This window comes from Oncorhynchus nerka, linkage group LG9b (genome assembly GCF_034236695.1).
Source record: "Oncorhynchus nerka isolate Pitt River linkage group LG9b, Oner_Uvic_2.0, whole genome shotgun sequence".
Classification (NCBI taxonomy): Eukaryota; Metazoa; Chordata; class Actinopteri; order Salmoniformes; family Salmonidae; genus Oncorhynchus; species Oncorhynchus nerka.
This window is the reverse complement of record NC_088424.1, coordinates 9,367,153-9,390,558: the sequence shown is the minus strand read 5'-3', so window position 1 is coordinate 9,390,558 and position 23,406 is coordinate 9,367,153. Positions and strand designations below refer to the sequence as shown.

At 39.4% G+C, this 23,406-nt stretch overlaps 1 protein-coding gene across 1 annotated transcript in view; it reads right to left on the bottom strand.

The window, feature by feature from the left end:
• Positions 1–23,406, bottom strand: part of myo10 (myosin X) — a 253,221-nt gene that overhangs the window by 129,335 nt on the left and 100,480 nt on the right. The window contains exon 3 of the mRNA XM_065013323.1: positions 18,189–18,347. Coding sequence (XP_064869395.1) covers positions 18,189–18,347 — 159 coding nt within the window. The remainder of the gene's footprint in view (positions 1–18,188; positions 18,348–23,406) is intronic.

Sequence of the window (23,406 nt, the reverse complement as noted above, 5' to 3'; positions counted from 1 at the left end):
GTCACATGTGAGCCGCAGATGGATAGCTCACTATAGAAGATGGAAGTGACTGAACTGAGTTGGATAGGCCTACTGTTTTAGGGATACGGGAACTAAATCAGTCTCATCATTAAATGTCTGTCAGAGAAGACTGTCTGCCCACCTGAGGGTGAACAATGACAATAGTCATATAAATTCTCTAAATGTAAGCAGCTGGGTTCTGAAACGTGACCACTAGAATGGAGCCCAAACTGTAACTGAAAAAGGTCATTGCCTGCAGTTACACATACAAAATAAAATAAATTAAAGTGTGCACGCGCACACACTGAAGTTGGCAAGTAACCTCTGCACAAATGTAATCTACATATACGGTACAAAAACAAACACACAGGCACACACTGTCTGTGTCTATGTTGTACAAAAAAAAACACTCAATGCAACTGTCCCAAAGCTTATGAAATGAAAAATCTCCTGTTTGACCAATGGCCTGCTGTGAATGTCTGATGGGGGAGAGAGTAGAGAGAGAGAGATTAACATTGGAATCTCCATAGGAGAAGAGTAAGGGAACCACTCAACAACACAGCTGGTTACAATCAAAGCCTGAGAACTGAGGCTAACAATCTCAATCAAACTCCTGTGAGTTGGTGCCACTGAAGCTAACATTCTCAATTGAACTTACTGTGTAGGAGTGTTAATGCTACCACTAATTAGCAATGAGGCTAGTTTATCGCTTTGAAGCTACGTTGAAGCACTTGAGGGTAACACTGAGCAAAATTCTCAGGTTCACCTCAATGTGTTAGCGACAATGCTACATTCTGAAATTAAACTATGAGAGGGAGAGTACTTATCGACACAGTTAGTTTGACATCACTGCGTCATCATGGCTAAAAACAAATGCTAAATTCTCAACTACATTCCATTGACTTAGCACTTGGGCTACATTATCCATTTATAAGTCCATTGAGTTAAGTTCTCAATTTAACCAGTGATATAGCTCTATGCTAGGTCTGGCTCGCTCAGTTTAGCTCAATGACGGAGAGCCAGGGGTTAATGGTAACAAAACAAACGTAAACTTAATATTACAACTTTTTCTCAGATCGAGTGTCTGGGGACATGTAAAGAAAAGTCATGACCCCCATGCTTATAGGGAAAGAGGGTCCTTTTTGTAAATGTATCAAACTGTGAGTTTGCTTATGGGGTCCAGGGTTCTCACCAGGTGAATTTGTATGTAGAAGGAACTGAGAAGCTCAGTTCCGGTGACTTTTTAAAAAGAACATTCTACACCAAAATGAATGGAAATAAAATGATGCTGACAACCCTCTCAAATATAATTTCTTCCTCCATAAATGAGCCAAGTAACATATTGGTAATAATTATGTTTAAATATAGCCTATACATGGTCTATATTGTCAGATGTGCCATCAGCAATAAGCATTATCACCTGTAGCCCAAATGATGCAGCATAGTGGCTAAAAATACATAGGCTGAAGTATGGGGTTTGTCCATCTGCATTTACGCCATTGGACATAGCATCCTGATTGTTATTGTTATTTATTATTATTATTAATACATATAAATGATTCACTTTTTCGTTTTTTATTACAAAGTAAGTATTTACCATTTTAATACACCATTGCCCCTTTAAGAGCTATATTGTGCAGCTGTACCTAAACCATGCTTGAAACTTTGGTTGTAACTGCATTTGTAAAATTATGTAGGAGTAGAGAAATAATCATGGAAACCTGGGATCCCCGTCTTTTTTAACAAAGGCCAAAACTGCTTTCAAAAGTGTTCGTCCCGCGATTGCATTAAGAATTGTTGTACTGCTTGTCAGAATACATGTTTCCCTCACTATGGATTGTGCAACTTTTTTTTTATTGCGGATCTACACTGATCTCAAAAATGACTATGAATCCAATCTGTTGCAGTGACAGAGAACTAGAACCTCTACGGAAAGTGCTTAGGATACATTTGGAGCGTAATAACAACAGTTAGCCTACATTCACTATAAATATGTCCAGGGTCTGAGCAACTCAAAGCTTCTGCTACATTATCATGTTAGGTGTAAAGACTATACTTAGCAACTTACTCAGTTAACACTGGAGAAAAAAACTCATGACAAATAGTGCCAAAATAGCATGAGATAAACTTCAGGCCCTGGTCTGTAAGACCTCTTCCTGGAAGTGACCATTAAGATTCAGGTTCAACAGCACCCAGGACAGACAGCTGGCTGAAAGCAGGTATTTGGGATATTGTCCACTGAGCAGTTTTAACACGGGAATGTAAGAATATGCAATTGCCTCTTTGGAATACAACCCTGACAACATTTCAAGCTTCTGGCTGTCCATATGAAGCACAGTGGCAATAAACCATTCCTTTTTAAGGGACATGTACATTAAGATGGTTTAAATATCTGATGGTGATAAAGGTAAGAGCTCTATACACACAAAAGGACAACAGTTAAAAATGATGTTTGGCTAAATCTGACACATTTACAGAAATGTTTATAAATGTGTATGTCCTTGTCATATAAATCAAATAGGGGTGGTTTCAAAGACACAGGTTAAGCCTAGTCTTAGACTAAAAAGCTATTTCAATGGAGATTCTCCATAGAGGGGGATCAGGTGGAATGGAGCTTGAACCAACAACCCTGTGCCATAAAGGTCCAGACCTTTTAGCACAGGATATTGTATGCTTTTATACACTGTACAGTACAGCACCATACATTGTCAATCACAACAAGCTGTTTCTGCTTAGACAATGACCAAACAAAGGAACCTTTTGGGATAAATCAGTATAATTGAGAGAAACAACCTATGGAATGCAGGCAGACATGAAAAGGGTCAAATGTAGGACAAATAGTTGCAACATTCCCGTCTAGGTTTCTGTCTACACTAATGAACGAATCTGACCCTGCATTTTCCCCATGCAAAACAAGCGTGAGACAAAGGAAGCCTTGTGTCGTCATCCCCACATATTAGCCTGGGTAACCTTTGAGAAATGCCATCTTGTTACGATAATCATATTTGAACGGTCCCGTATGGTTAAAATTATCCAATCAATTTATCATGCCTGCCATGGCTGTCCCATCTCGGCCCTAAATGACTGTTTTACCAGAAAAATGGCACAGGGAAAACGAGAGGATAGACTAGGAGAGATGGGATGGTCATTGGTGAAATAGGGAACAACTAATAATGATGAGAAATATGTATCTAAAGCCAAGAAACAGCTTCTGCTTTGAAAATATGAAATGGCCGCCTTACTTCACACAAGTTGTTCTTGATGTTTGTAAAGGCATGGTTACCTTGTCTTGTCTTTGGCTTTCAAGTGGGGAAAGTGAATGATATGACAGGAAAAGAACCATAACACAATGACCAAAAGGGACAGTCTTTCAAAGGTGAGGAACCAAATGTATCGTATGCAGAGCATGAGATAAGCTATCTACTTTTCAGATGCACTACATATACAAAAGTATGTGAACAAATTAGTGGATTCGGCTATTTCAGCCACACCCGTTGCTGACAGGTGTATACAATCGAGCACACAGCCATGCAATCTTACTGTATAGGAGTAGCCTTACTGAAGAGCTCAGTGACTTTCAACGTGGCACCGTCATAGGATGACACCTTTCCAACAAGTCAGTTCACAACATTTCTGCCCTGCTAGAGCTGTCCGGTCAACTGTAAGTGCTGTTATTGTGAAGTGGAAACGTCTAGGCGCAAAAACGCCTCCGCTGAGAAGTAGTAGGCCACACAAGCTCACAGAACGGGATCGCTGAGTGCTGAAGCGAGTAGCGCATAAAAATCGTCTGTCCTCGATTGCAACGCTCACTACCGAGTTGCAGATTGCCTCTGGAAGCAACGTCAGCACAATAATTGTTAATCGGGAGCTTCATGAAATGGTTTTCCATGGCCGAGCAGCCGCACACAAGCCTAAGATCACCATGAGCAATGTCAAGCATCGGCTGGAGTGGTGTAAAGCGCTACGCCATTGGACTGTGGAGCAGTAAAAACGCATTCTCTGGAGTGATGAATCACACATCACTATCTGGCAGTCTGATGGATGAAAATGGGTTTGGTGGATGCAAGGAGAACGCTACCTGCCCGAATGGATAGTGCCAACTGTAAAGTTTGGTGGAGGAGGAATAATGATCTGAGGCTGTTTTTCATGGTTCACGCTAGGCCCCTTAGCTCCGGTGAAAGGAAATCTTAACGCTACAGCATACAATTACATTCTAGACGATTCTGTGCTTCCAACTTTGTGGCAACAATTTGGGAATGCCCTTTTCTGTTTCAACATGACAATGCACCCGTGCACAAAGCAATGTCCATACAGAAATGGTTAGTCGAGGTCAGTGTGGAAGAGATTGATTGGCCTGCACAGAGCCCTGACCTCAACCCCATAAAACACCTTTGGGATGAATTGGAACCCCGATTGTGAGAAAGACCTAATTTCTCCAACATCTGTGCCCGACGTCACTAATGCTCTTGTGGCTGAATGGAAGCAAGTCCCCGCAGCAATGTTGTAATATCTAGTGGAAAGCCTTCCCAGAAGAGTGGAAGCTGTTATAGCAGCAATGGTGGACCAACTCCATATTAATGCCCATGATTTTGACAAGCAGGTGTCCACATACTTCTGGTCATCTAATGTAGTTTCTCACATGAGCAAAATAAACCTTTGCCACAACAACAATATCAAATAATTTGTCTGAGCGACTTAATCTTGTCACATGACTGTTTAATTTTCCAGTAATCTTCCATTTTCTAGTTCAAAACCATAGGTGGTCATCATGCGTTTATCAATTGAATTAGGAAACAACTTAACTTCAATTGTGTTGCCATGAATGACCCTTCCATATCTTTGATAATGTATTCCAACCCTCACTCTTGGCCCTCATATCTGTAAATTGCATCTACAGTATCTACTCTAATATGAGGCGAGTTGTCTCCTGCTACTGTTTGGTTTCACTTTAGACATTTCATTTTTTTTTTTATCTCATGACTTCTCTCTCATCATTTGAGTGAAAAAGACAAAGGAAACCTTTTACATTGCTTCTAACAAATGTAGCCTTATGGTCTGGGTCTTGAAGTAAAATCATTTTTGTACAGTTCTCTCTTGTGGTTTCGCTCCAAAGCTATATATATATACATAGAGAGTCGCACACCCTCTCTCTATATACATATAAACTCCCAGTAATCTATTAGTTAAAACACCAATTTTTCGGCATCACTGTGCATTCTCCATGAACTCTACACTAAATAATTTTCTCTAGGTGCACGCCAGCTCATGCTTTTTATTTGCTCCAAAGCTAACACACTAACTAGCCTGCATCAGGGGATGGAAAACGTAAGGTTCTTAGCTTGGCTATAGCCACAACCACCGTGCCAAGCTTCCACTGAGATTACCACCCGAATACCAGCCTCTAAAAATGAGCGTCAAAGCAAACAAACTTATGCCCTTGTCAATCTCCCTCCCACTATGCAATCTATTGCTCTTGGCTGCTAAACAAGGACACGATTCAGAGTAGACCTGGTAGAATGCCTGATTTAAAAGGGGAATTAGTTTGAAAATGGGTTAGTTCGAGACTGAGTTTGAACCTCTGCCATCACGAACAAAAACTTCAGCGGCTGCACCTTTTAGTGCAGCCGGTCAACCTGGTAGTGGTGGAAATGTTGTAGTGGCAAACTTGACCGTTCCAGATGTGTGTATATTTAACTCCCACATTAAAGTGAGGATGGGGGCTTGAGGTAGGGCTTTTAAAAACACATCTAAGATCAGATTACAATCCTAACTTTCACCATTAGGTGCATAGAAAATATATGTAACCCTTTATCAGCTGTTAAGGGCAACTTCTACTTACCCCTATGCGCAGCACAAAATCTATCGGGAAAATCGGACCCGACAGAGAAAATGAAAAACAATGAATACAGCTGTTCTCAGGCTAGAGGCTCAATATTGTTACTGTTGTATCACAGTGGATGACCACTAGCAACTTATTGGAGCTTTTGAACATACAATAAAATGTATACAAAAAGTTACATCATTCAGATTTATTTTAGAAAATGTTATATACTTTTTCTTTCAGTGAAAATGTGGAGAAGGTTGTGTAGATGTGTAGAATTGTTTTTAAATGTAATGCCTTTTTAGATTTAATTGTAAGGCAGCAAAATGTGACAACTGTGCAATGGGTGTGTATGCATAATATTTACATTTGACATTTTAGTCATTTAGCAGGTGCTCTTATTCAGAGCGACTTACAGTTAGTGCATTCATCTTCAGATAGCTAGGTGAGTCAACCACATATCACAGTCAAATATACAGGATACGAACATTCCATTTCCGCTATATAAAAGCAAGCAGATAGGCATCGAGGCATTCAGTGACTGTTAGATGTAACGTTAAAATGGGCAAAACGAGTGACACAAGCGACTTTGATTGTGGTATGATCGTCGGTGCCAGGCACACCGGATCCAGTATCTTAGAAACGGCCGTCCTCCTGTGCTTTTCACTGTCTAGTGTTTTGCCGAGAATGGTGCGACAAACCAATAACATCCAGTCAGCAGACAGGTGACCACACCGGGTTCCACTCCTATCAGCTAAAAACAAGAAGAAGCAGCTCCAGTCGACATGGGATCACCAACACTGGACAATTGAGGAGTGGATAAACATGGCCTATTATTACTGTCCGAGATGTTGACAGCCTTAGCCCAAAAACGACACATGTACTGAGTATTAGACTGTAACAGGACATTATGTTGAATGACTGGAAAAATCAAACTGAAATGAAAGATATTTTAAACACCCCTCTCTTCCTACAGAGAAGATTACTTCCTGGTGTCTGGAGTCCAAGTGTTAGATGAGCTATGTGTTGACGTTGAAGCTTTAGGGAAAAATGTTAAATCGTTTTATGGGTTTACTTTGGGTGTTGCTTTTTACTTTTACTTTTTTACTTTACCCCTTTATAGTGATTGCACAGTTTTTGAAAAAATACTGTATGTTTATCTTGGGCATTTCATGTGAGGGACAAACGTGAGCATTTGTGAGGACCCTGTGATTGCAAAACTACCATTCCAGTGTTTTACTTGCTATATTGTATTTACTTTGCCACCATGGCCTTTTTTGCCTTTACCTCCCTTCTCACCTCATTTGCTCACATTGTATATAGACTTGTTTATACTGTATTATTGACTGTATGTTTGTTTTACTCCATGTGTAACTCTGTGTCGTTGTATCTGTCGAACTGCTTTGCTTTATCTTGGCCAGGTCGCAATTGTAAATGAGAACTTGTTCTCAACTTGCCTACCTGGTTAAATAAAGGTGAAATAAAAATAAATAAATCAATATATGATTATGAAGCCAAAGATCTAATGAACAGTGTGTAAGTATGAACTGTATTTGCGTGACCTGATACATGTCCTTGCATATAGATGGATGAGAAGAATCTACCTATAGTTGAAGTTTGTTATTTACAACTGTATGTTGGTTTTACAGTATAGACTGCATAGGCGAGCCCCAGGTACCTTCTGATGACCCGTGGGAGACTTCCGATGAGTATTTGGAACCAGAGGACAACCGCTCAGATGATAGCTCCGATATATTATGTTCCCCCAGTTTTTGTGTGGTACGTGTCACAGTATGAGTTTCTCTTTCTGTCCAAAGTGGACAACAGTTTCCATACAAATATAATTTGAGACAGTGTCTTCATAAGTATTGTGGTTGTCTTTGTCAACACAGAACTGGCAGTGCACTTCAGAATCCACCATGCATAGAGACTCTTCCTGTCATTGGGCTGGATGATTCCGTGGGGCTCAAAATGGGGCTACCGAGGAGAATCATCCTGAAAACAGATGATACAAGACTCCTTGAAGTGTCACCACCAACAATGGCTGAGCTGCTACAACTTCGAGGGGACATCGCCACGCAACAGGGGATGCAGTTGGCACACCTTTGAGCAGGGAAGGACCTGAGCCTTCCCTAATGTCAGACTTGGTGGCTCCCGGGAAGTGTGAAAACCTACACAGTACTGCTACTACAGAGGACATGCTGCCACTCAGTTTATTATCCATCCTGATTGCCCTAGTCACTTTTACCACTACCTACGTGTTCTCTGGAGATTTCATTTGACCTTTATTTAACTAGGCAAGTCAGTTAATAACAAATTCTTATCTTTGATGACGGCCTAGGAACAGTGGGTTAACTGCCTTGTTCAGGGGCATAACACCAGATTTTTACCTTGTCGGCTCGGGAATTCGATCATGCAACCTTTCGGTTACTAGTCTAACGCTCTAACCACTAAGCTACCTGCCGCTTCTCTGGAGTGACAAATCACGCTTCACCATTTGGCAGTCTGATGGGTTTGATAGATGCCAGGAGAACGCTACCTGCCCCAATGCATAGTGCCAAATGTAAATTTTGGTGGAGGACTGGACCCCTCGAGAAGACTCAACACCTCTAGAAAAAACAGTCTGGTGTGTCTGTGGCATTACAATTTGTGTACTTGTCCCGCTGAAAAACAAAACTCTATCCCAGCGTTAAGTATTTAGAAGACTGAGGCAGGTTTTCCTCTAACATTTTACCTTGGCTTTTCTCCTTTCATATTTATTTTTAATCCTTTATTTTTAAACTCCCCAGTCCCTGCCGGTGACAAGCATAGCCATAACATAATGCTGCCACCACATTACATGACAATACAGAGGGTTTCACTCTGTGATGTGTTGGATTTGACCCAAACCTGACATTTTTATTGAAAGCAGCCCAAAAAAATATATATTTGTCATGCTGTCTTGCAGTATTAATTAAGGGCCTAGTTGCAAACATAATGGATGATTTGAACTAGATTTTTCAACGCAGGCTTCCTTCTTTTCACTTTGTTATACAGGACAGTAATGTTGTGTGAATTAAATGTTGTGAAACCTCTGTATTTTCAAGTATTGTTGTGGCAGCATCAGTTAAATGTGTGTAATTTACTGTAGAGGAAGCTCTTATCCAGAGCAACTACGGTTTAGTGCCTTGCTCAAGGGCACATTGACAGATTTTTCACCTAGTCGGCTTGGGGATTCAAACCAGCAACCGTTCACTTATTGGCCCAACACCAATGGCAAAGACACACCAGAATGGCATTCCAAGAGGACAGTGTTTCTGAAAGGTACAGTCTCAGTCCTGACAGAAAATCCACTTAAAAATCAGAGACCAGGTTTGAATATTGCTGTGCTTCAATGATTCCTAACCGAATTTACTGAGCTTGAGCAATTGTGACAAAAACAATGTTGCCCCAAGAGTAGGTAGAATCTTATTCAAAATTATTTTCATCTGTAATTGCACCCAAATATGCTTCCACCAGGTATTAACTCTGGTGTGAAGACTTACGCAATCAAAACATCTTATTTTTTAAACATTTATGAATTTAGAACGTTGTTTATACTTTTCTTTCACATCGAAAATGTGGTTGCGTAGATCTGTAGGGGAAATAATTACATTTAATCCCTTTTTAGTTTCAATTTTAAGGCAGCAAAATGTGATAACTGTGCATAGGAGTGTGAAGACTAGACACTGTATAGCATTTTGCAACAAAACATAAAACCATTAGTGATACATTTCAAACAGATATGTCTGTCATTGAACACGCCATGAATAGATGGTGAAGAAACACACCAATCTCTTTCATACATTCTTTAAACAATAAAAGCTCATTTATCAACATTTCTAAACATATTTAGCATTTCGGAATGAAACTCTTCAAAAGTCTGAAAAATTGTTGCATTTCCATGGTCATTTCTGACAGAACATAAATATTTTCAAAAGCTAATGACAGACATTCATTTCTACTTCAAATTCAAACCCTGGTCATCTTGGAACCCTTTAAGAGAAAATATGAATCCATCTCTCCACTGTTAACTTTGGGCAAAAATCTATTAAAGTGACCATCCCACATATTTTTTGATAAATGTTTTAGGATACATGTCAAATATTTAAAGTTGGCCAAATTATGTGTTTACATATATTTTTTATATACAGTCGTGGACAAAAATTTTGAGAATGACACAAAAATGATTTAGTTTGTATGATGGCAATTTGCATATACTCCAGAATGTTATGAAGAGTGATCAGACGAATTGCAAATAATTGCAAAGTCCCTCTTTGCCATGCAAATGAACTGAATCCCCCAAAAATATTTCCACTGCATATCAGCCCTCCCACTAAAGGACCAGCTGACATCATGTCAGTGATTCTCTCAATAACACAGGTGTGAGTGTTGACGAGGACAAGGCTGGAGATCACTCTGTCATGCTGATTGAGTTTGAATAACAGACTGGAAGCTTCAAAAGGAGAGTGGTGCTTGGAATCATTGTTCTTCCTCTGTCAACCAGAGTGGTCTCCTGAGGATAGCTAATCAGCTGTGTCGATGATTCCAGAGTGGTGATGAAAGCCGTGTAAACAATGATTTGAAGAGAATAACCGGATGGTCCTACTTATATTTGCTTTCTTAGAAACAGTACTTAGAACAGCTACTTAACTGTAACATTGATTGTTAAGAAAAAAAGGGGAGTTTGTGTCTTGCTGACACGCTCTCCGGGTTCCCTGGGGTATCACAATTTACTATGATCTCGTTAGAGAACTAAAATCACAATCTTATCGTCACAAAAACATTTACCTTATCCTGGATATTTTCTACACAACGTAAAGTATGTAAACATGATTTACACAAGCCCTTCAAGTTACAATGTTTTTGTTATAAAGTCTTCATTTAACTTTTAATGACATCACAAAATAGACATTAATCTTCCACATTCCATCTCTCATCATTACCAACATTCAGAGGATGAAATATATTGTCCCGGTCTAAAGTTTGATGTTGCAGTTCTTGGGCGGTAACCATTTCATAAGGCACACAGATATTCCGAACACCCCAACTAGGCCCCAAAGAGAATCATCTGCTGCCTATGGTTTACGATCCACTCTGCGGGAGAGGGCTCTATAGAGCTGATCCAATGTAACCTGATCCTTTGGATCCTCACAGGAGAGTCATGACAACAGTATCAAAACCTTTTGACAGGTCCACAAACAAAGCAGCCACATTTGTGACCAACGGTCTTAAATAGCTAAATTTGAAATGGTGTTTTTTACATTTGATAAAAGTAGAGACTCAGAGCTAGAACATTTAGTATCACACACTACAGTTGAGGAACAATTGGGAAAGTAATTCTGCTTTGAAAGTTGATCAACTCTTAACCTTACTTTTGAGAAAATGGCCCTTGAATCTTTTGGTACCTACTGGAGAGCTCTTCTTTGTCTTCACCCACTCAGCATTGTTCACACCATTTTAAGGTGTAGCCGCACCCATCTCTTTAACCTCTCTGGGATATGTGGGACGGTAGCGTCCCACTTGGCCAAAATACATAGAAAATGCAGAGCACCAAATTCGAATAAATTCCAATAAAAATCTAACTTTCATGAAATCACACGTGTAAGATACCAAATTAAAGCTACACGTGTTGTGAATTCAGCCAACATGTCAGATTTAAAAAAGGCTTTTCGGCAAAAGCAAACGATGCTATTATCTGAGGATAGCATCTCCATAAACAAAAGAGAGAAAACATTTCAGCCCTGCAGGCGCGACACAAAATGCAGAAATAAAAATATAAATCATGCATTACCTATATAAAAGATACCTTTGACGAGCTTCTTCTGTTGGCACTCCAATATGTCCCATAAACATCACAAATGGTCCTTTTGTTCGATTAATTCTGTCCATATATATCCAAAATGTCCATTTATTTGGCGCGTTTGATCCAGAAAAACACCGGTTCCAACTTGCGCAACGTGATGACAAAATATCTCAAAAGTTACCTGTAAACTTTGCCAAAACATTTCAAACTACTTTTGTAATACAACTTTAGGTATTTTTAAAGTAAATAATCGATACAATTGAAGACGGGATGATCTGTGTTCAATACAGGAAGAAAACAAACTCAAGCATGCTTTCTGGTCATGTGCCTCTATCAAACAGTACACATGAAGTGACCCTCGTTCAAGATGGCAGTACTTCTTCATTACACAAAGGAATAACCTCAACAATTTCTAAAGACTGGTGACATCCAGTGGAAGCGGTAGGAACTACAAGCAAGTCCCTTAGAAATCTGGATTCCCAATGAAAATTCATTGAAAAAAGGGTGATTCATTGAAAAGAGGGTGACCTCAAAAAACAACATCTGAATGGTTTGTCCTCTGGGTTTCGCCTGATAAATAAGTTATGTTACACTCACAGACATGATTCAAACAGTTTTAGAAACCTCAGAGTGTCTTCTATCCAAATCTACTAATAATATGCATATCTTATCTTCTGGGGATGAGTAGCAGGCAGTTGAATTTGGGCATGCTTTTCATCCAAAATTCCAAATGCTGCCCCCTATCCTAGAGAAGTTAAATATTCACAAGTGAGGCTATGTACCAAACAAACAAAGATTGAAAGACTAAAGGCTGGTTTATACTATGGGGTGTGTTCGATAATTTAATCTGGAGAGCCAGAGTGTGCTCTGGGCATTCGTAAACTCAGACAGGTGTCAGATTGTCCGTTCGTAAATTCAGATCTTTTCACTCTCTGAACATTCAGAGCACAAACTGGACGCTGTAGCCGAGGAGTAGGGTTGATCCGAACGTTCTGACCTAACAACAACTGGCTATCGTTGGCTAGCTACTTCTAAACACAAATGAGAGAACAGCTCACTGTGACAGTTTTACTCACACTAGCAGAGCTGGTTAGGCTGTGTTTATGTTATCCAGAGCGTTGGTGATTGCAACCGTGCTGCTGGCAACAATTTAATGATCCTTTTTTTGACAACGTTTACTGACACTGACCATATTCAACGAGTGTTCGTAAATTCTTCAGCTATTTTGAGCTCTGGCACACTCAGATGAGAGTGCTCTGAAATCGGAGTAGATAGAGTGAATTTACCAGCTACGTCTATCGACAGTTGTCGCAGTGACTTCATGAATATTCTAATGAAATAGTTACTTGCAAAGTGGAATCTTTTGTTTAGACATGTAGCTAGCTAGCTAAACAATGAACCTAAATCCCAACTCATAACGTTACTACCCTGCATGAATCTGCAGGTAGCTAAACAACCAGGTTCAATGTTAGCTAGCTATCATTAGGCTATAACTAGCAATCCAAATGGCTCTGAGATATGAATAATATTACTACACAGATCATACACGTAATGTTAGCTAGATAGGTATCCGGTAAACTTTAACTTGAAATGAAAACAACTTTCTGACAAAATTAGAAACATGTAATATCTGAAAATGTAGCTAGCTAGACTATCTTACCCGTATACATGGATGGACACTTCTCCCTCTCTGTCACTGATGCCATGGTTGCCCTTAGTTTAAAGATGGAATCCGGAGACAGGCATTTTATACAACAGCCTTCTGTGTGTTCTCTTTTCGACTCCGTCTGCATATTTGCAATCAATCGGCAGAATTTTCTCCATCTCCTTAGCTATCATACTCTAATTCCACTGATTTCAAAACTCAGTTCTCCAGAAAGTGGATAGCAACACTCATGCAGTTCTACTAGGTGATATCTTTTTTTTAAAGCCACGTTAGAAAGAATTACCTACACATATGGACCAGCTTATCTTACAGACAGAAGTGTGCTACATTTGCAGACCAATCTGAACTCATCTCTCGGCATGTCCAGCCCACTCACCTCAGCCAATCATGGCTAGAGGGAAGGATGCTAACTTTTTCTGTGGCTAAACCAACTAGGCTCCTAATTTAACAATTGTATTCCTATTTACAGATGGCATACAAGTTTGCTATTAAGGCACATGAAAGTTCACATGTTCCAGAAGGCCTTTCTGCCCCAAAGCGCATTTTGATTAAAAAAATACGTTTACGTTCAAATGGCGCTCCTGTGAAGTAGTGATGTGTGACATACGCCTAGTTTCCTGAAACAAGTCACATTTCATTTTAGTGTCTAACGCATTGACAAGATCATTAACAACTAAAGTGGTTGCTGTAATAGTGCTATGGCCAGGCCTAAACACTGATTGGTTTAGATTCAAAATACATTTCTCAGATCAAAAAGAGCAAAGTTGTACATTTACCAAGGATTTGAGAATCTTAGCTAGACAAGGAAGCCTTGAATTGGGGCGATAATGATTAAGATCACCACTATCCCCTCCCTTATGGAGTGGCAGCACAATAGCTGATTTCTATACTTATGGAATATTTCCTGATAATAATGTTAAATACAAAATGTGGCACTATGCACACTTTAGCAGACTAGGATCCAATTGGTCGGCCCCTGTGGATTTCTTGTTGTCTATTGCTAGCAACCATTCAGGTCTTCTTTTTTTGTAAGTAGCCTAAAATAAATATATTTGACTATCCATTTCTTTAATTATTCAGCAAGTTACCCCTATCAGCATCCAGCCCAATATTATTATGAATTAGCTTAGAAGTTATTTCAAAGAGATTTCAGCTGAAATAGAATGTTGATTAAATGTAGAATGATGCATTTTGTTCCGTTATGAGGCCAATGTCTGAATTAATTTGTTGTGGAAGTGAGGAGGAAGTAGAGCCCTTCAGGGATTTGAGAGTTTCCCAGAATCTAGCAGGGTTCCCATTACAATCCGAAAATGTGGTTACATAATAATCAGATGTAGCTTTTCTGATGTCTTACACAATAATTCCTCAGTTGCTTAAAAGCTTGCCAATATGGTCTCCCGAGTGGCGCAGCGGTCTAAGGCACTGCATCACAGTGCGATAGGCATCACTACAGACCCGGGTTTGATCCCAGGCTGTGTCGCATCTGGCCGCGTCTTGGAGACCCATGAGGCGGCGCACAATTGGCCCAGCGTCGTCTGGGTTAGAGAAGGGTTTGGCCGGCTGGGATGTTCTTGTCCCATCGTGCTCTAGTGACTCCTTGTGGCGGGCCGGTCACATGCACGCTGACCTCGGTCGCCAGTTGTAAAGTGTTTCCTCCGAGACATTGGTGCGGCTGGCTTCCAGGTTAAGTGAGCAGTGTGGCTTGGCAGGGTCGTGTTTCGGAGGACGCACGGCTCTCGACCTTTAAATCTCCTGAGTCCGTCCGGGAGTTACAGCGATGGGACAAGACTAACTACCAATTGGATATCACAAAATGACTTCTGATCATTCCGGAGTGTACCAGGCATTCGATCTCCCTTTAACCCGTAATGTGGTTAAAAATGCTCAAAGCTAAATCAGGTTCAGGGATAGCTGTAATACAATCAAGATCACTAAAATAAAGATTGTGTAAAAAAGCCTGTTCACTAAAGTTTTTAAAGTTCCTCTTGATGAAACAAGGTGCTGAAACAAGGTTAGTAATGCATTTTCACATCTTGTCACGCCCTGATCTGTTTCACCTGTCTTTGTGATTGTCTCCACCCACCTCCAGGTGTCACCTGTTTTCCTAATTAGTCCCTGGGTACTTATTCCTGTGTTCCCTGCTTGTCTATTGCCAGTTAGTCTTGTTTGTCAAGTCAACCAGCGGGTTTTTCTCCTGCTTTTGCCTTCTCTCTGTTTTGCTAGTCCTCCCAGTTGTGACCCTTGCCTGTCTGGACTCTGAACCCGCCTGCCTGACCATTTCTGCCTGCCCTGACCTCAAGCCTGCCTGCAACTCTGAACCTCCTGGACTCTGACCTGGTTTTGATCTTTTGCCTGTCCACGACCATTCTCTTGCCTACCCCTTGGATAATAATTAATATCAGAGACTCAAACCATCTGCATCTGCATCTGGGTCTCGCCTTGTGCCCTTATCCATCTCTGACACAGACAACTGGGTAATAGTCACTAATATCCAGTGGGGAAACCCCACTAGTAACATATTTATCTGGAGTATTTGTTCAAATAAGATCAATCAGTGTTAACTTTGAAAGATCTTAATGGTTGGGCAGTGTAGGCTTCGTCACCAGCTGGTTTAGGTTTAGATCATTACAAGTCTTAGATTGTCTGAACTCCATATCCCAATCAGAATTTAGGTCACCCATGATAATAACATCTGATTTAGTAAAAGAAGACAACAAAGCACTCCTCGAAGCATCCCTCAAGTGCACAAAGGTTAGCCATGGGGAGACGGTAGATCCCTATAACAGTTATGGATACATTTTACTCCAGACAAAGGCTTAAAGATATTAGCTCCAATTTCAGTAAAGAGAGAGAAATCATTTTTCATTTAAAAAAATCTACAATACTGACAGCGTATCAGCTCCTAGAAAGATATTACCACATATGGCTTCAAATATTGATGCGGCTTACCCAATAACAAAACAATAAATCACAGATTTGCACATCAAGAAAAATATTTATATAAATAATAGTAGCCTATTATTAGCGAAATAGAACTCAATCGACTGAACATTAAATGGATTTCAATATGATTGAAATACATTATATAGATCTATAGCCTTTACTGTATTTATATTTTAATGCAGTTATCTCTGTCTTTATTTTAAGAATATTTTTAGGCCTATCCTTCACTTGTGTAACAATTGCAATGACATTGGCAACTTTGTATTTGTAATCAACTTGGTTGTGAAGTTATCGGCGGTCACAGAGAGCTGGATACACATCTTGACTCTATGTTTAGCGGAGGTCTTCTGAATGTAAAGTGAAGGGCAAAAACTCATCTAACGACGTACTTCGCTGTTCTACAAGTGGTCTGAAGCAGTCGGTAAATAACGAGAATTTTCAAGTGCAACTTCAGCAATAATGATTTTCGGAACCAGGTCAGAGATTTAATGATGGACCTACAAAGGTTATTAGCCTTAAGATGCTATTGGGAAACCAGGCCATGTGCATGATCTTCCGTGACCTTTTGATCCAGAATTCAGACACACAAATTGTTATATCCCAGCAATGGTAAGGTCTACAGACTTGTGCTTCTGAGAGTCTGTTGTATGATTTGAGCTTTAGTTCAATTTTTATTAATACATTTAACCCCCCTAACATTTAACCCCCCTAACAATGGGAGTATAATAGTAAATCTGCAGGATGGTGATTTATCTTGACAGACATACTGGGAATAGATAATGACTAGATAACGGCTAACAAAATGGATGCCAGCATTCTAATCTGTAGTTTTGTGTCCTGGATATCTTTCTGTTTGTGTACACGGTTAAGTGGGTGGTGTATTGAAGTGAATGATGTGAGTGTGTGGCAAAGGTCCCCCATCCATGAACAGGCAGTCTGAAAGAGTGCCCGTTCAAAATGAATAAAGTGTTTGATGTCACAGTACTGGAGAGATTCACTGTACTAAGACTTGACAGTAATGTGTGGCCTAATGGAGGCATGAATAACAACTCTAGTCCTAGTAAAGTGTGTACTGCATGTGTGACTTTTCTTCCCGGTTTTCTTCATAAACTAACCTCTTCATTCATCAATAGTGTTTGTGTGAGAAAAGTCTTTGTATAGGAGGGGGGGACTGAAACGAAAACAGACTTCGGATAATTTCTCAGCACTTTCTGCTTCTCAACTGATCATGTGAAACAAGAAGAGGTACTGTATATCTCTACATCTGGACATGGCTATTTTCAAATCTCATAACAAAAATGACATTGAAGTTCCTCATTGGTTTTCATCTTGACTGTTTTAGAGCCATGTCACAGTGAGATGAAATATGGACCATAGAGGTAATCCATTCATTCTGATAAACCAAATAACTATTTATTTTCTGAAATGGTCCCATGAGACATTAAAGTTCCTCATTGGTTTTCATCCTGACTGTTTTAGCGCCATGTCACAGTGAGATGAAATATGGACTACTTTAGGTGCTGGGAATATACTACATGAAGTTATTTCAGAACAAGAAACTTGAAACTTATGAACCATTCTGCTCTAGTTTACTTGAAATATTGTCTGACTGATTTGTAAATGTTGACACAATATAAGCTACAGAAGTAAATGTGTGTATCAATCAAAGGCAAATCTATGTATCTTCGATGAACTAAACAATGGGCCTTTCATTCTCTTGAATTCTTACTCTCACCATAAGGGGAGACAGCATGGCAAAGTGTGTTAATCTTCGTAAACACTCACATAGATTTCACACACTCGGAAGAAGGCATAGCAGCGTTGTTAATGCATACTTTTGTAGTTTTAACGGTCTCTGTGATCAAGATAGTGAGGTACTTTGATTTGCACAAAGTGAGGAGTGCCTGAGTATCATTCTAATATAAATAACTCACATAAATGTTCCTCTGCTGGTAGCGAAGGTACAGGTTGTGCATGATGGCCCCGTCATGAAGGTCTTCCAGGCTGGCCATATCCTCCACTCCCCCTGAGCTGCTGGGGTGCATGGGCTGCACTTTCTGTCTGGTGAGGGCATTCTGCTTGTAGGTGTACACCTGGGTCAAAACACAGAGGGTAGGTTGTAGGTTGTGAGTGGACAGTTCACTAAACATTCTCCTTTACAACAATGATCTGGAATATTTGTTCATAATTGACTTCATGTCATATGGTTCTATTGAAGTCACCAAATGGACCATAGAGGTAATGGGTGAAAATATTTTGAAACAAGAGTATTTCATTTGGTCTTTATTGATTTATTCCTTGTTTTACCAGGTGAGTTGACTGAGAATACATTCACATTTACAGCACTGACTTGGGGAAAGTTACAAAACATAGTAAAAATACATAGTTAACATACAAAATATATAAGCAAGCAAAACCACACACAAAAAGATCAAGCATAGAATCATAAGAAACAAACACATTCTTCCCTAAAAAGGTCCTCACACAGCCATCTGACCTGCCTCAGAGGCACTAATTCATCCAATTTCAGCAAACTCTATACACCATTCCACAAGCAAGGTAGAAAATAGCTAAAGGCTAACCTAACTCTAACCTAACCGTAGGTTAACAGAGAAGCTAGGTATGGAGGTAGGTTATGCAACACGGCTTTATAAAAAACTAGTGTGCAATGCATCGATCTACGAGATTTCAAAGAGGGACAGCCTACTTTCTGATACAGAGTGCAGTGATGTGTGCTGAAACTATCACCCGCAATAAAGCACAATGCACTACGATAACTGCATCCAGTGGCTTCAATACAGTGGCATCTGCATTCATATTGACAATATCACCATTGTCTAAGACCGGAATAAATGTTGACTGAATTATTTGTTTTCTGCCATTTAAGGAAAGGCATGACCTATTCCCATAAAAGCCCATTTTAATTATTAACTTCTTAATTAACTAACTCATCAACATGATTTTTGAAGGAAAGCCTATTATCAATCCAGATGCCTAGAAATGTATAAGTGGGGACACAATCAATGAGGGCACCATCCAATGTTACGTATGCATAAATCATCAGATATATGTTCACATGATTTGGAAAATAGCATATACTTGGTTTTACATGCATTAGGAGAATATTCAATCAATGTCACACCAAACATACAGTGCAAATTATTGCCATATTCTGGGAATATAAGATATTAATGCTCCAATGTTTTATTGGAACGTTGTAAGTACATTCCAGGGACCAAAGACGTTTAAGACAGAATATTCTGTCATGGTCCCCTGGAGGTTTTTGTCTAGTTCCTCACTTGTTCCGGGGATGTCTATAAAGACGTTTTTAGGACGTTGCCTGGTAGCCCTAAAGAAACATTCTCCCCCCCAAAATATGTGCCTCATTACACATCACCCCTTGTTACTGTTGCTAAGCCCATCAAAGCCCTGATCCATTCACAGCTCTTTTGTCTGTTGACAAGGTTAGGGAAACGGACACACACACACACACCAGGTCTATCAATATAAAGCATTTTCAACTTACAAATTTGACCCACATGATTACATTCTGCATGTGCATTTAAACAGTAGTTATAATTCAACATGTCCTCACCCAGGATTTGAACTCACAACCTCTTGGTTCACAGCATTACAATCTTTCTTTCACACCACCATGTCTGGGTAAAATACTGATTTCACCTGTATTGCTAAACTTTGCACTTCAAAGTCAATCTCAGCTCTATTAAAAGTACACTCAGGAAAAACAATTGTATTTATCTGTGTATTTTTTCTTCTTTATTAAACGTTTTATTAATTCAGGTCAGCCCAATTGAGACCAGGGTCTCATTTACAATGGTGACCTGAGTACAAACATTTTCACAATCAAGAAAAATGTACATTCCAAATAAAACATGAATAATCTATACACTACCATTCAAAAGTTTGGGGTCACTTCGAAATGTCCTTATTTTTTTAAAGAAAAGCACATTTTTTGTCCATTAAAATAACATAAAATTGATCAGAAATACAGTGTAGACATTGTTAATGTTGTAAATCACTATTGTAGCTGGAAACAACTGATTTTTTAATGGAATATCTACATATGCGTACAGAGAACCATTACCAGCAACCATCACTCCTGTGTTCCAATGGTATGTTGTGTTAGCTAATCCAAGTGTATAATTTTAAAAGGCTAATTGATCATTAGAAAACCCTTTTGCAATTATGTTACACAGCTGAAAAATGTTATCCTGGTTTAAAGAAGCAATAAAACTGGCCTCTTTAGACTAGTTGAGTATCTGGAGCATCAGCATTTGTCGGTTCAATTACAGGCTCAAAATGGCCAGAAATAAAGGACATTCTTCTGAAACTCGTCAGTCTATTCTTGTTCTGAGAAATGAAGGCTATTCCATGCGAGAAATTGCAAAGAAACTGAAGATCTCGCTGTGCACTACTCCCATCAAAGAACGGTGCAAACTGGCTCTGGTGCACAACTGAGCAAGATGACAAGTATATTAGCTTCATTAAATAGTACCTGTAAAACACCAGTGTCAACGTCAACAGTGAAGAGGTGACTCTGGGATGCTGGCCTTCTAGGCAGAGTGACAAAGAAAAAGCCATATTACAGACTGTCCAATAAAAATGTAATATTAAGATGGGCAAAAGAGCACAAAAGGAACTCTGCCTAGAAGGCCAGGATCCCAGAGTTGCCTCTACACTGTTGACGTTGAGAATTATTATTATTATTATTATTATATGGAGCTGCCATACAGAAGTACCAGTCAAAAGTTTGTACACACCTTCTCATTCAATAGTTTTTTCTATGTTGTAGAATAATAATGAAGACATCAACATTATGAATTAACACATGGATGTAACTGAAAAAAGTGTTAAACAAATCAAAATATATTTTAAATGTGAGATTCTTCAAAGTAGCCACCCGTGGCCTTGGAACACACCTTTGTACACTCTTGGCATTCTCTCAACAAGCTTCATGAGGTAGTCACCTGGAATGAATTTCAATTAACAGGTGTCTCTTCTTAAAAGTTAAATCGTGGAATTTCTTTCCTTCTTAATGCGTTTGAGCCAATCAGTTGTGCTGTGACAGGGTAGGTATACAGAAGATAGCCGTATTTGCTAAAAGATCAAGTCCATATTATGGCAAGAACAGCTCAAATAAGAAACGAGAAATTCCTTTAAGACATGAAGGTCAGTCAATCCAGAAAATTTCAAGGACTTTGAAAGTTTCCTCCAGTGCAGTCGTAAAATCCATCAAGCGCTATAATGAAACTGGCTCTCATGAGGACCGCCACAGGAAAGTTACCTCTGCTGCAGAGGATAAGTTCATTAGTTACCAGCCTCAGAAATGGGCAATTAACTGCACCTCAGATTGCAGCCCAAATAAATGTTTCACAGAGTTCAGGTAACAGACACATCTCAACATCACCTGTTCCGAGGAGACTGTGAATCAGGCTGCGTGAAGCATGGAGGAGGAGGTGTGATGGTGCTTTTCTGGTGACACTGTAAGTTATTTATTTAGAATTCAAGGCACACTTAACCAGCATGGATACCACAGCATTTTGCAGCGAGACGCCATCTAATTTAGTTTGCACTTAGTGGGACTTACATTTGTTTCTTAAAAGGACAATGACCCAAAACACACCTACAGGCTTTGTAAGGGCTATTTGACCAAGAAGGAGAGTGATGGAGTGCCGAATCAGATGACCTGTCCTCCACAATCCCCCAACCTCAACCAATTGAGATGGTTTGGGATAAGGTGGACCGCAGAGTGAAGGAAAAGCACCCAACAAGTGCTCAGCATATGTGGGAACTCCTTCAAGACTGTTGGAAAAGCATTGCTCATGAAGCTGGTTGAGAGAATGCCAAGAGTGTGCAAAGCTGTCATCAAGGTAAAGGGTGGCTGCTTTGAAGAATCTCAAATATAAAATATATTTTGATTTATTCAACACTTTTTTGGTTACTACATGTTTCCATATATGTTATTTCATAGTGTTGATGGCTTCACTATTATTCTACAACGTAGAAAATTGTAAAAAATAAAGAAAATCCTGGAATGAGTGGGTGTGTCCAAACTTTTACTGGTATTGTGTGTCTGTGTGTGTGTATGTGTATGTGTGCGTCTATAAAGATATATATAACAAATAAACCATTAGAATCAATAGAAACAACTGCAATCTTCTATGAATTAACTTAACACCAGAGTCCTAAACTGCACTAGTGGCAGCAGGAAATCAAGAAGCAAGGAATTTTGCAGGTTATTCCAACAATGCACTAAAAATATCACCTGTGATAAAGTCAAGAACTGTCAGGAAAATTTACTGTACAATCTACCTCCTGCTATTTAGGGAGAGACAACATTTATTTCTAAAAAAGCCCACTTTAAATATTAGCTTTTTAACTAGTTTATTGTTTTTTAAACAATAAATATTTGTCAATCCAAATGGGAGAACCATCCAATTAATGAAAATGTAGTCCATTTGAAATATTTTTTTGCGAGAATTATTTTTATTATTATTATTTATTATGTATTTAATCTTGCCCGCATTAAGTACACATACTAGTGCTTTCTGTAAGTCAATGCAAAAAGGTCAGATTGCAGCTCTAACATAGCCTGGTCAACAGCTCAGGAAATGGCAAACATAACAGTGTCATCTGTATACAGATTAATATTACAAGTTTTAACAGATAGACCAATATTACTTATATAAATAGAAAAGAGGACAGGTCCCAATACCGTCCCCTGCGGTACACCTTTGCAATATCCAGGAAACTACACTTAACACCATCAGAAATCACATATTGTGTCCTGTCTGTTAGATCATTCTCAAACCACATGCAAGAATCCTGTTCCTGGCCTATTTCAGTCAACCTTTGAATTTGAATGAGAATGTGATGGTCAACAGCAGAATGATTAGTATGATTTTAGCAATTTAACACAGCATAGCAGCTGAAACGGCGCTATGTCCAGATCTAAAACCAGATTGGTGCACATCAGGGGCGGACTGAAACAATAATTCAGGCCGGGAATTTGACTCCATCCCAGGCCACCCTGTTCACGTAAACCACCAGACCGCTAATTTTGTAGGCTAACCCTATTTGTTGATGTAACGGCCACCAAACTAGTTATACATTTGGACACTATGTTCATCT